Below are 14,465 nucleotides of genomic sequence, written 5' to 3' on the forward strand. Positions count from 1 at the left end.
ACTTCTCTCGCTGAACGGCCCGCCGAACCGAACAAGCATAATTCATTAACAGCGCAGCAAAAACACATAAACCAAAAGCTGGTAATGTGGTATGAGTGTCATTTCCAAGGGGTCAACTTTAAGGGACCACAGGGTTACAAATGCTCTCACATACACAAACACACCAGACTCCTTTTGCCCCATTGCCAGGATTATTAGGGGATCACTGCTCCCCCTGCTGTTCAGCTCATAGTGTGTGTGTGTGTGTGTGTGTGTGTGTGTGTGTGTGTGTGTGTGTGTGTGTGTGTGTGTGTGTGGGTGTGTGGGTGATGATGTATTGTGTAAATTATGTGTTGTACAGATGAACCAAAACAAGCTGCCATCTCGAGTGGTGGATTCCAGGGTGATTTCCAGAGGACCCGATTTCACACCTGCGTTTGCAGATTTTGGCAGACAGATGACCGGAGGACGAGGCGCTGCAGTGAGTCGCACATGCACAGACACACACTCTCCTAACCTGCTGCAATCATTCATAAAATTACACACGCACACATTCTTCCACTTTCTACCTTCTGTTTCCCTCTACGCTCTGGCAAAATAGATAACATGACGCTTTTAAGTAGGGGAAAAACTGAATTGGTACAAACACAGCTGTCAGACTTTTCCCTGATGACTTATAAAATGATGTTGGAGGTCAAGGATCTGATACCATTTGAGGAACTTGGTTTCAGCTGATGGTTAATTCAACACAGAAAAACCCCAGTGCCTGCCGGGAGCATTTCTGAGGTACCTTAACTGAGAAGATCGATACCGCTCAGATCTCTTCGTTAAGCATAAGCTGGGCACAAAGAATGGGAGCAGGTGCTGGAAGGCAGACCTTTAGCAACTTTGGATAGACAAGGCCGACTGCTTAGTCCTGTTTTCAGTCTTTCTGCTAAACTAAGCTAACCGGCTTCTGATTGTAGCTTCATATAGCAGTATCGATGTTCTCATCTCACTTTCAACACCAGCTTACAAGAGAATTTCCCAAAATGTCGAACCGCTCCTTTAACCGACTCGAGTGTAGCAACATATTAGAGCGAATCAATTTTTCTGGGTAGGATGTTAGGTCAGTGATGCGACTTTGCTTTCACGAGGTAACGAGTAACGTCTTCTGGCGTATTGTCAGCTGCACGTGGCACTTAAAGTTGCAAGGAATTGTCAGCTAAACTATATTTATGTTGCCTTTCATTAAACACACAAAAACTCCAACTGTAATCGACAACGTGTCATTTCAAACGTGTCCATTTGTGTATTTGAGGCAATTTGTAGGAATCAAGAATATTGACGTACAGTACTTTTTTATTTATTTATTTATTTTTTTCCTCTATCATTGCATGTACAGCTTATGAACATCGGGGCACGGCGGCCTCCACCCAGGAAGATCATCATGAATGTGTCGGTGAACGATGATGTTCAGCTGAAAAAATCAGAGAACGCCTGGAAGCCCGGAATGAAGAGGGAGGGCTTCGTGGAGGATTCAGAGGCACAGAAAACACAGGTAGGGCTGAATATGCACAGACATGCGTCAAGACACACAAGAAATCCACAAAGGCGTGGCTGAATACTAAAATTGGCTACATGCATCAGACTCATTTTTACATTGGTGATCCATAAAATGCACTTGATTTGAAGATTTTTAAATTTTAGAAAGTCTAACTAGTTGTTTGGTTTAATTCTGTAAATATTGGAAAAGCAAAATTAGTGCATAGTTATTTGTCAATAAATGATTCAACCTACCACAGAATGAAATGACTTTACATAATTTCCTCTTTCAACTTGTCATGGGAAATAGTGTCTTTATCAAAAAGTACCAACAATAGTAGCTTTACAACAGTACAGAGTTAGTTTCTCTTGTCATGTTCAAAATCGTGTCTGAGTTGAGTGAGTGAGTGATCGTTGTGATTAGCTACCTCTAATGACCGATTCCCCTCAGGAGCTCTTCAGGAAGGTCCGCAGCATCCTGAACAAGCTGACGCCTCAGAAGTTCAACCAGCTGATGAAGCAGGTGACAGACCTGACCATCGACACGGAGGAGAGGCTCAAAGGAGTCATCGACCTGGTCTTTGAGAAGGCCATCGACGAGCCCAGCTTCTCGGTGGCCTACGGAAACATGTGCCGCTGCCTCGCCACGGTAAGCGGGCCGCCGTGCCGGTCAGAATGGATGAAGTGTGTAGACTTTGGGATAAGAGAGGCTTGTGTTTGTAAGGTTAATGCTTTAAAGCGTTGGAGTTATCCAGAAGCTCTTTGTAGGAGAAGTGTATGAATATATTTACCGGATGCAAAAAGATGACAAGGGAATTTTAGCACAATAATAAGTTTAAAAAAAAAAAAAAAAAAAAAGACTCCCACAAACTGCAGTATACTCTATGTGTATGCATGCAATGTGCATCTCAATATACAGTCAACAACTTGCTAAATGTTTACGCAGCAAACCGATCGATCGGTTTAGATACAGCTCTGCCTTGATGCAATATAATGCTGGGAAATGCAACGCAATTCAATACCTCACGATGATATAGTTTTCATTTTTTGATGACTTGCGAGAAGAAACGGTAAGATGTCTACCAACTTCAGCAGACTGCTGTTCATAAGGAAACTTGTTGGAATTAAAACATGAAAATCAGTCAGAAATATTCCTGTCAGACAGGTCACAATTTATTGAAAATGCACATCCTCAATTATAGAGAATCCGTTAACAAGAATTTGAGAGAATCATTTTATTTTTCTGTCTGCAATCAGTTGATAAACGTATCCTTATGTATATTAGGCATTAAGATGAAAATAATGCACGCATGGAAATGCAAATGTTTAAATTTATAAAAAGTACATTATAACCTTCAGGAAACTCCTGACACCTGATTCACTGTAAATATATCAAACATTTTTAAATGTTTAGTTCATCCCTTACCTCATCCTTATGCTTCTGTTTCCCTGTTATATCCACTATGTCCACTGTTCACGTACAGCTCAAAGTGCCCATGACAGACAAACCCAACACCACAGTGAACTTTCGCAAGCTGCTGCTAAACCGCTGTCAGAAGGAGTTTGAGAAAGACAAGGTGGACGATGTGGTGTTCGAGAGGAAGCAGAAGGAGCTGGACTCTGCTGCATCGGTACGTGTGACGCCTGATTTCATGCTTTGCCGGAACATTTTTAGTACGGAAGAAAGTAAAACTCCTAGGTCTGTCTCGACTCTGAAAAAGAGGCTTTGTGAAGAACTTTCAGGGGAAGTATTTGTTGAATGTTTGCTTGGTCCCGTCAGGCGACGGAGCGGGAGCGTCTTCAGGAAGAGCTGGAGGAAGCCAAGGACAAGGCCCGGCGGCGTTCCATCGGCAACATCAAGTTCATCGGCGAACTCTTCAAGCTCAAGATGTTAACGGAGGCCATCATGCATGACTGTGTGGTCAAGCTGCTGAAGAACCACGACGAGGAGTCCTTGGAGTGCCTGTGCAGACTGCTCACCACCATCGGCAAGGACCTAGATTTTGAGAAAGCCAAGGTGAGATAGAGTAGTTAATTTAAATCTTTATGCTAAGCTAAGATAGCCGGCTGCAAGCTGTAGCTTCTTATTAACTATACAGACTAGAGATTGGTATCAGTCTTCTAATCTAACTCTCTGAGAAAAAACGCAAATAAGCATAAATCCCCAAATTTCAAACTGTTCCTTAAATTTGTGACAAAGTAGCTTCATTGTGGAAAGAGCTACACAACTGATATAAAAGAACGTTGAAATCAGATCACTGTTCAGTTCACAAGAGACTAAAGTCTTCAAAACAACGTGTATAAGCTCGTGAAGAATCCTTGATTTGTCAGTGATTGTTGGTGAATGAAAGCTTTAAATATACAGTATTCACCGGAATAAAATGCAGTTGGTTGTTCAGCAGATTTTCTCCCATTCTAAATAAAATATTAAGAGTAATTGCATTGCTTGCAGGGATTAAGCTATGAGGTGGACACTTTGTCAGCAGCACTTTGACATCAGTACAACCGCAGGGCAGCGCATGTCAGTATGTCCAACATGCCACCAAGCAACAAAGTTTTCGGAGACGTAAAAGAGAGAGTTCTGGTGGGATTCGATCCTCAGATGCTTGGAGAAACATAACTCTGAGGGCCTTTCTGCTTTCTCTCTCTGCTGTATTGCGATCGGTTGTTTGATCCTCATCATCTACCACTCACCCTGCAAAAAGAAAACCCTCTGGCCAGGGAACCTGCTATGAACTCAGCACAAAAAGTTAATTCTGCTTCATTTCCTTTTGTGTTTGCTACTGAAAGATGTTTTAACTGTTTACCAGCATGTAAGTGTAGCGTCCATACATAAAATCCTACAGAATGTGGTCATAAATCATCCTCCTTGTCCTTCGGATGAGTTTCATCCTGTTTTAATGTGGTAATATCCTGAACATAGACATTTTATTGTAGGGCCATTGCAGCCAATTGGATCCGTTATATTACAATCTTTGTGCTGCTGGTCGATTTGAGTAGAGACATAGAGCATAAAACCTTCATCTCTCCAGTTAACTGTCTCTCTCTCTCTTTCTCTTTCCCTTTCCCTTTCTCTTTCTCTTTCTCTCACGCACACCAGCCTCGAATGGATCAGTATTTCAATCAGATGGAAAAAATCGTCAAAGAGAGGAAGACCTCATCCCGGATACGGTTTATGTTACAGGATGTTATAGACCTTAGATTGGTGAGTATGTGTTTGTGATATTTCTTTTTATCTGCACAGCTGTAGAGAGTCCAGACTCAAATGCTTCAAAGTAACTCAGGACAACGACGTATTTTCCCAGAGGTGTATGTCATCTCTCTGACCTCCTGGAACACTCCTGGATATTCTGGTCATATCCTGCTAAATGGATATCTACCACCGCTATAGTTGTTTTGTTTTTTTCCCCCAAAAAAGACTGATTTTTTTGGGGGGGGCTGTGGTCTGTAGCTGTGGTCTGTAGCTGTAGGAAAATACATAGCAGAACAGAGGCAAACCTGAGGCACAGACACTGTAGATCTGTACACACTTGGTGACTGGGGTGCTGATCACCTCTCACTGCCGATAACACATGATGGTTTTTATCGAGGCCGTTCAGAGTCTTCAAGCCATGTTTGTAAGCACGTGCATTCAGAGCACATCAGTAATACTCTACAACCCGTCAGCATGCGGATTAAAAAACAAACAGGACGGGGGGAAAAAAACACTATCAAAATACTCAGACAGGAGTATCTCAACAATTCAATGTCCCTTAAAACATTTTAAAGCCAGCATTAATTCTACCATATATCATTGGACTATATTTTGAAACAGTATGGTGTATTGTGGTAAGATGCCACAGAGTAAAATGTGATTTGCTTATTATGGATGCAGTACTGCTTTACCATTACTAAGTGCTGTTTTGCCAGTGGCTTTAAAACAGCAATTACCAGACAAAGATGAATTAAACTATACTAATGTAGACGTAAGGTCAGATCGGGGCTGGCTCATGTGGCCAAAATCACCCAGCCTTGATTCACCCTTTTCTGCACAAATGCACATAGACAAAAACACTACTGACCACTTGCAGCGTTGTCATCATTATGCATGTATAATAAATACAGACAGCTGTCCGTGCTTCTTGGCATCAGCCTGAGCAGGCGAGCTAGCTCTCGCTGCCAGTAAATGTAGAATCCACACACCAGTCAGTCCTTTCCCATGGCTTTACCTCTTAGCACAGTATCTCATCAGCGAACGTGGCAACCACAGATAAGTGTATAGTCATTTTACAGCCCCCCCCCCCCTCTCGTAGATGTGACGCCATCCTGCGTCATGAGTCAGGTCAATTTTATTTCTATAGCTAAGAAATTTGCCAAAATTTGCCTCAAAGGGCTTCACAGTCTGTACATCATACGACACCCTCTATCCTTAGACCCTCAGTTTGGATAAGGAAAGACTCCCATAGAAACCCTTTTAGCGGGGAGCAACAGAAGAGGGATCCGCAGTAGGTGTAGTGTGTTCAGAGTGGACGGAAATAACAAGATTAGATTACAACATGGAGAATCAGAATAACTATATTACGTAGATGTGTCACAGTCAAACACATTGCACATTTAGTGTAACTATTCATGTTACTTTCACTCAACACAGCTCGTGTAGCCAGCTGTCATTTATGATGCACAGTTATTGTGTTAGTTACTATTTTTTAGTTCATCTTGTAATAACTATATTTTGCACATTGTAGACATTTTACACATTTGTACAAAAAGAATAATTTGAATTAATTTCATTCATTGGCCAGTGTCAGGTCAGACACAGTAAAAGGGCCTACCTCATACTTCATCTCTGCATGTATGTTCAAATACAATGTCTTCACTCATAGATTTTGACCAGAGGCTGCAAACTAGCTTCAGCTAAGACGCCCTCGTATATTCATTACATCCGAAGCATTGTTTCTCCTTATGTAACAATATTTGTCTGTATTGTCCCAGTTAAACAAACGAACTAATAAGTAGTTGTGGGCAGGTTAACATTTTCTGGCGTCACATCACTAGCAGAAAAAAAATATATAAGGACTAAGAGAAATACAAACAAACGGGGAGCAAATGACTTAACATTACAAGTGTCCTGCTGTGCTTTTCCAACAGAGAGGCATCTGCATTGATTAAACTGTGATTTCCTTGCAGCTTTCACCTAACACAAGCTTTTCGAATCGATGTGTCTGTCTCCTACATGATGCAGGAAAACACAGATTCCATCCCTCCTGTCAAATTTGAAATTAAAATGAGCAAGGCTACTTAGGCAGTGCAAGGATCTACTTTGTTTAAAAAACAAAAGCTCTGTGTTCAGCATCGACACAAATGTTAATGACAAATGATGGGTTGTTACGCAAGTTGAAAGTGATAACCTTGTTAACAGATCTCTCTGTCAGTTATGATCACTGGTTAATTCATCAGTGTGTCCCCGGGCATTAGGATATTCCTCTGTGATTGACAACAACTTCTGTGTATGCTCTGATGTGTCTGGTACTGTATGATAAAGCCAGCACATACTCCGAAACACTCTGGGCTGTCATTTGAATTGGCTTAGATAAAGAACAAGGAAATCCGTTTGAAACTACAGAATCTGACACTACTGGTTTGATTGGGGTCCGAAGTCATTGTGGTGGTCATTTTTCTTTCAGCACAACTGGGTTTCCAGAAGAGCGGACCAGGGCCCGAAGACCATCGAGCAGATCCACAAGGAAGCTAAGATTGAAGAGCAGGAAGAGCAGAGAAAAGTGCACCAGCAGCTGCTGTCCAAGGACAGCAAGAGACGGCCAGGTCAGGCCTGCAGTCTAAATCCTCTTTAAGGCTTAGAATCACATAGGCAGAGCTAAAGTGACTCAGGAAGCCTGCAAGCATACAGGCAGACTTCCTGTCCCTATAGCCTGCAAAGACGCTATTGTGCCCAACAGCAGACAGGAAGCCCCCTACTCCCTCGCATCTGTTAGACGGCCTGTAATATTTCATCATGTATAGCAGCATGCTACAGAAACAGCCAAAAATATGGCTCTGTCCGCCACTTTCACAGTCGTTTGACTCCTTTGTATTTCCACTGAACTCATTTTAAACCTGCATTTTCCCTGCGTGTGTGTGTCTGTCTGTCTGTCTTCATAGATCCGAGAGATCAGAGAGATCAGCGCGTACAGAGAGATGAGACCTGGAACACTGTGCCCATGACAAAGAACAGCAGGACCATCGACCCCAACAAGATCCCAAAGATCTCCAAGGTGAGACATGCTGCCAGGGCCATTTAGAGGCATAGGTGAGCTAGACTGGTTAGTGAGGACGCCACCAGCTGAAAGGGCGCCAAACACTTGGAAGATCTTATTTTTTATTTTATTTTATTTTATTTTTTTAATTATTTATTTATTTATTTTATTTTTTTTGTAATTGAGATGCCCAATCTGCTTTTAAAAGTCACTGACTGACACCCAGTCTCATACCTCCTACCGGTAGGAGTATACAGACACACTGCAGGCAGGGGACACTCTGTCATATCATTTCAGACTGCTGGCTGCCACTTACTTTGCGTCCCACGCAGCTCATTTGCTCACATCACTGCATACGAATCATGACTACAATGACACAAATAACTAAGTGCCGGCTTAAGTTCCATGCAAACATATCATATGATTTTAAAAACTGGGATAAGACCCTTAACCGGGACACTCTGCATTTGTGTGCACTGGTGCATCCTCTGCTGAAGTCACATAGAGATCAGTCAGCCAAACAGAAGATATAATGATAATAGTTTTAAGGATCTACGCCCTGAAAAAAGAAAGGGAGGGATGGATGGGGAATACTTTATCAGTCCCAATTATATACAATAAAATAAAAATAGATTTGAGACTAAAGATAGAACCACATGCTCTGCGAGATGTAAAATGTAAAAAGAATTTAAGTTAATATTGGATCATAAGGCGTGGTCAGGACTTCTCGAGGAGATGCTCCCATAAAGACAAGCAGAGACACATGTTATGTGACGCAAGATTCATACAGGCCTTTAAATAACCAAGCTTCTTATGTTTGATATCATACTGTGTATTGAACATGATTATTACCAGGAAAAGACTCATAACGGGCCTTTGTGTGAATGCAAACCTCCTCATTGGCTGCTACTGTATGTGTCGATGATGTGACACAGGCCAGTAGGTGAGAGGAGCTGAATTTAGTTGAATTCGACAAAAGTATCACGGTGTTATCTGGCTATTGAGAGACCAGTCTCCTCAGGAGCACCAGTGGACGTCCAGAAACCAAAATGGCTCCGGGAATGGCGCGGCATGCTGCTGCCTCACACCCACAGTCTCTCCCTTCAGCTAAGAGCCAGCCAGTTCAATGATGTACAAGGGTTTAGTTTAAAGAAAATCCATCAAACCAACAGAGGCTGAATGTAGTGTTGTTGTGATATCAGGAATGGCCACTGATCAGAAGCTGGTCTCCGACAGTCTGAAAGCATTTTGTATTTTCTGTGTCCGATGGTCTGTGTTGAATCTGCAGGCTGTCTTTTGAACAGTCAGTCTCGGCTGATCACTGCCAGTATCTTAATTTAGATAAATTGTTGAGGTTGTTCTTCGTGTTGTGACAAGTTTGTCTCCCCGTCGATCTTCCGTTTGTTTTTCCATGGTAGTCACAAGTTCCCTTACTTGTGGTTCTTATAGGCAGAAAGTTTCCGTACGTGGCAGATAACTGTTTACACAGCACCAAGATGAATCCTGTGGATCATCATAACCGGGCTGTTTACACAAACTGTCCCTGTTCTCATCTGATGTACATTATTGTTATACATGTTCAGTAGTACAAAGTCCCCCCCGCTGGATCTATGAGGTACTGCAGTGTGTGTGTTTTTTTTTAAAACAAAAAAAGCAAGTTTATGTTTTTGTGGCGCTCCACCTGCTGGATGCACTCTGTCATGTTTCAGTGTCAGTTGAACAGAGGAGAACAGTCCTTAATTAAGCCCTTTGGTCACCTCACGTAAAAAACAGTATGGTATGTATACAGTCATTCCGGTGGTACTTGTCCTTTTTTTTTAGCATTGGCAGAATTCCGGCAATGGTGAAAAAAGAAGCTTATTTTTCCCTCTGCTGGGCATATTGAGGCTCAAGGGAGACAATTCTGTACCTATAGTTTTGAGTTTTTCGTTTTCCTTGTGTATTTTTTTTAAAGCGGGAACACCGAATTTGGTTCTTAAACGATTCTCTTTCTCCAGCCTCAAATGGATGAGAAGATCCAGTTGGGCCCACGGGCTCAAGTCACGTGGGTGAAGGGCAGCAGTGGAGGAGCCAAGGCCAGCGACTCAGGTAAGATGGCGCAGCCAGTTGAAACGACATTACAGGAAGAAAAGACCTGGAGATACGGCACAGAACGGAGGGGACAGGGGAAGCATGGGTCATCACGCAGCCAAGTATTTTTCATCTTGTGTCTCAAAGGCCCGTTCATCAAACAAAAACACCAAGACTGACTCAGTGGTGGAGAACTGATCTTCCAAACTTAGTGGTTTTGTTTTTTGTTTTTTGTTTCTTTCCCTGACATCCCTCAGCTTTCTGCCTGTCTCTCTCTCTCTCTCTCTCTCTCTCTCTCTCGATGTCAGCTGCTGACTTGTCAACATTACATGTCGATTTAAGTTGTAACAGTTCAACATTTCTAAAATTACCGTGGCAGTCTCAGTTACACTAGATGGCGAGAGATCAAAGAACTTAACCCTGCTTAACACGACATCATCTGCCTGATGACACTGTGGCTGCAACTGGCTTAAATGTCACCCGCTTGTCTGTATGCTTTAAACGAAGTGCGACCTGTCGTCCGATTACCTCTGAGGATGTTTATGGTTTTTCCCGACAGCCTCGCTCAAGGGAAGGAGCAAGACAAAACACTCGCTGCATGAAAGAGGGTGTCAACGTCGCATTGTTGTGTTTGTAAAGTTACAGAAAAACTGTCAGACAGGTGTTGAAGCTTACTGACACCTCACTTTTGGCCTGAAGCACAATGGAAATTTTTTCTTTTGATCAGCATTAAATTTTGTATTTGCTTCTGCTCTTGACATATAAATCTTTTACATAAATATATATCATATATCATATCATACCATATATATAATGAGTCAGTTGAAGCAGCACTCTTCTAAATGATTGGACCTTGACTCTAATAATCCACAAATCACTACCCTGGATTTTTCTGGTCCTTTTTTGTCACTCGTGTCTCCTACAAATGTTTCTCCTCGTTACAGAACTATCACGGACAGCTGGCCTCAACCGTTACTCCGCGCTGCAGTCCACGCCCTCACCTCAACCCTCCAGCACACCTCCACAGAACCCAGACTTTGACTCCAGGAGAACTCTGGGAAGGTAAAGGGACAACGTCACCTTTTTTATTCCGGGCTCCTGTTAGTTTCTTTTCGCTGCCCTCTGGTGAGGGTGTCTTTGTGGCTCTGATAGCTAATTTGTCTGACCTTATGTTGGCAAGATGTCTCAAATCCTGATTCTCATTTGCTTTTTTTCCCCCCCCTCCCCGGCAGTCGTAGCAGCACAGGCCGAGAGCGCAGTGAGAAGCCACTGATCTCTGCCCCGCCATCATCGCGGCCCGGGACGTTCACCAGGGGAAGCAGTGCGAAGGAGCTGCTGGACAGTCAAACCCCAGAGGAGCCGCGGAGAGACCGGGAGCGAGAGGGAGCCGAGCCCCGGAGACCGAGCGTCACCGAGGACAAAACGGAGCCGGAGCGCAGCAGAGTCAGAGAGCCTGGTGAGCCACACGGTGCTGCAGTGGACATTCATGGAAATAATACTGATACATAAACAATCCTTATTGATATCACAGTGATATTTGCTTTCTGCCATTTTTAAGTAAATATATGGAATTTTTATCTACATTTTTAATCTATTTTATAGTAACACAGAATAAGATTAGCTAGGAAAAAAGTATACATAAAAATTTTTACTTTCTCTGCAGTTTTTCTCAATCTATCAGCAACAAGAAAATCTGTTTTTGCCCTCATTGTCATCTTTTATTTACACAATATTAAGTTCATGTGAATTATTGCGTGATGATGTAAATTACACATATTTTCACATTTGACTTTAGTTTGTCAGTTTTACATTCCTCGTGTTAAAACAGCTTTATCGGGATCAGCAAACAATCATATCTTACTATCAGTTTCATTAACTTGTCCACTGATAGTCCTTGTATTATGACACATAGAAAAGAATTTGGAAGCGAAAGCAGGTGGAAATCCTGTTCAAAAACAAAAGCATCACCTCACTACAAATTATGAAGAAATGGTTTTTAAATTAGTTTTGGTTATAAATCCCATGACCTGTGCTATTAGTCTGTTCAGTGAGGTTCTTTACTTGTCGATATAAAAATAAAATCACAAATTTGATCTTAAAAGCAAACTTTGCCCCATGATTATTCTCTACAAGCTGGGATTTGTTATCATAGGTCCAAAACCAAATTAGAAAAGTATGAACTCTTATAAATTACAAATGGACAAAGCCATTATATCAACCATTGTGATGGTTTTTTCATTAAATTCAGAACAGAGTAGGTTATTTATGAGGAGATTTAAGAGACATCTGAATGTAGCTCTTACCAAAGACACAGTGTTGTGACTTTTTTTTTTTTTTTGCACTGACAGTGAAACCTGAGCCTGTGGTCCAGACCCTGGATAGACCTGCCCTATCTGAGGAGGGGATAGAGAGGAAGTCCAAGTCCATCATCGACGAGTTCCTGCATATAAACGATTACAAGGTGCTGAGATTCACAAGAAAGTCAACAGTAGTCGAGTTCAGTGATTTTTAGACACTAAAGGTTTAATGCACATTAACAAACTGCTGCCTAAAAAGAAATATTATCAATGAAACAATGACGGATAATCAGATAATTTACTTTAAAAAAAAAAAAAAAAATAGTTGAGGTAAATCAAGCATTTTGTCTTCATTGCTTATAACAAATAACTAACTATAATAATTATTTGAGGAAATTGCTTATACTGTATGAATCAGTGGGTATTGATTCTTTAAGCTGCATTTAGTGAAATACTGTACTGCTACTTTTAATTGCTAGAATGTAAGAATTCAGATGCTTGCGGTGCTAAGTTCCCCTTTTGTCCCTGCTCTCCGGGTCACTCGAGCTTGATCATATTTCTTCTGTTTTCTGCAGGAGGCTGTCCAGTGTGTGGACGAGCTCGATTTGGGCTCTCAGCAGCACATCTTCGTGCGCGTGGGGGTGGAGTCGACGCTTGAGCGAAGTCAGATCACACGGGACCACATGGGCCAGCTCCTCTTCCAGCTAGTGCAGCAGGGAATCCTGCCCAAACCCCAGTTCTACAAAGGGTCAGTTCACCGGCTTAATGTGCTGTCTTTATTTATAATAATCAAGCGTTTTTTATTGACATGAAGCTAATTTTTATCACAGTGTTGTGTGCTCACCTCTTTGTTGTGAGTGTGGCTGCTGTGTAACACTTTATTCATGAAAGCGATGGCACATCACACATACTGTCTTTTGACTCTTTTGCTCTTTCCAAAATGTCCTTTTTCTAAAGATTTTAAGGTGACAGTAAGATGAGGAAAAGAGCTGCAGTTTTTATTTGGTTTCATCGGGTAACTGTCGCATGTTAAACCAAAGCTGTTTCTTCAGGACTTGAAAGAAAGATATAAAGAAAAAGCCACTGATTCAGTTTCCTCAAAAAAAGGCCCTAGGAGACATTAAAAAGTCTTAAATTTGATTTACAAAAGTCTTAGATCTTGTCTCTTGGTTGCTGTAGGCAGTACTGGTAGTTCTAAATTGTGATGTGATTGAGGGTGCCGGGAGACCTTATACACGTATACACTGAAAGTGAAGCTGGTAAAACAATGGATTTTTCTGCAGGAGGCTGGTCAGTCATTTTTGTGAAGTTTCAGTCGGCACTATCAGACCTATCAAACACCGTCACTACTACTAGCTACAGTAGCTATGAAGCTCATCAGCTCACAATGGGAAAGTCTCGTTTTTAGCAAAAACTAAAAATGGACTTGATAAACTTATAAGTTGTAAATGGTTCATAAACCCATCCATTTTTCTATCACTTACCCTGGTCCATTCAAATTAATGTATAATTAATGATATCAGTAGGAATTAATGCTATATACTGCTAGGGAGTATTGAGGGGGGAAAAGTATATTAGTAATAAACTGATTTTCCATCATACTTTAATTTCACTTTGGCCTGTTTGAATGTGAAACAGATGTTAAACTGCATTCTATTTGCTATTTAAAAGGTCTTTAAAAGTAAATTGTGTGGCTGTGTGAGTTGCTCAGTGACATCCACAGGCCAAAGAAAAAGGGACCTGTGCTAGAGGGCTCTTTTGAGGTGGAGGTCTTCTCCCCCTGCAGAATCCCCTGAAGCGGACTTTTGCTCAGAAATGAGATGCTTTTCTGTGTTTTTTGAGCAGTTTCGGTTCTAACCGCCCCCCTGTCCTCGTGTTTTTCTCAGGTTTGCAGACACGCTGGAGCAGGCGGACGACATGGCCATCGACATTCCCCATATCTGGCTGTACCTGGCCGAGCTGCTCAGCCCTGTGCTGAAGGAAGGGGGCTTCTCTATGAGAGAGCTCTTTAGGTACTGAGACGTCTATACCTGAGTCATGCATTCATGCCTAAGGAGGCCATATACGAAAAATATAGTGAAATTTGATGTTCAGGGAAAAAAAAAATCATCAGCTTGTGAACAGTGGTGCATAATATTGGCTTCAGTCACCTCAGTCTGCACAAGCTTGGAGGTCACGCTACCTTTTCTTCTTTTCAGGCCCTTTGTTTACCACCACATCTTAGTGCTCGGTCTCATAAAGGGGAAAAAAAATAACCCTCAGAAAAACGTCACATACAAGCTGTTAGGTTTTTGCATGAAGTGCTGCAAATTTGCTGTAAACTTAAACTCTATATGATGGAAAAGTAATGTGCGGACTTTTT

General features: G+C 41.9%; 1 protein-coding gene across 1 annotated transcript in view; it reads left to right on the plus strand.

Moving 5' to 3' along the window:
• eif4g3a (eukaryotic translation initiation factor 4 gamma, 3a) overlaps positions 1–14,465 on the plus strand; it is a 51,052-nt gene that overhangs the window by 32,202 nt on the left and 4,385 nt on the right. Inside the window, exons 16-29 of the mRNA XM_040158807.1 lie at positions 341–460; positions 1,364–1,519; positions 1,955–2,152; positions 2,988–3,134; positions 3,284–3,520; positions 4,604–4,708; positions 7,167–7,305; positions 7,642–7,754; positions 9,734–9,824; positions 10,751–10,868; positions 11,039–11,262; positions 12,155–12,267; positions 12,679–12,851; positions 13,990–14,115. Coding sequence (XP_040014741.1) covers positions 341–460; positions 1,364–1,519; positions 1,955–2,152; positions 2,988–3,134; positions 3,284–3,520; positions 4,604–4,708; positions 7,167–7,305; positions 7,642–7,754; positions 9,734–9,824; positions 10,751–10,868; positions 11,039–11,262; positions 12,155–12,267; positions 12,679–12,851; positions 13,990–14,115 — 2,060 coding nt within the window. The remainder of the gene's footprint in view (positions 1–340; positions 461–1,363; positions 1,520–1,954; positions 2,153–2,987; positions 3,135–3,283; positions 3,521–4,603; positions 4,709–7,166; positions 7,306–7,641; positions 7,755–9,733; positions 9,825–10,750; positions 10,869–11,038; positions 11,263–12,154; positions 12,268–12,678; positions 12,852–13,989; positions 14,116–14,465) is intronic.

This window comes from Xiphias gladius, chromosome 21 (assembly GCF_016859285.1).
Source record: "Xiphias gladius isolate SHS-SW01 ecotype Sanya breed wild chromosome 21, ASM1685928v1, whole genome shotgun sequence".
Lineage (NCBI taxonomy): Eukaryota > Metazoa > Chordata > Actinopteri > Istiophoriformes > Xiphiidae > Xiphias > Xiphias gladius.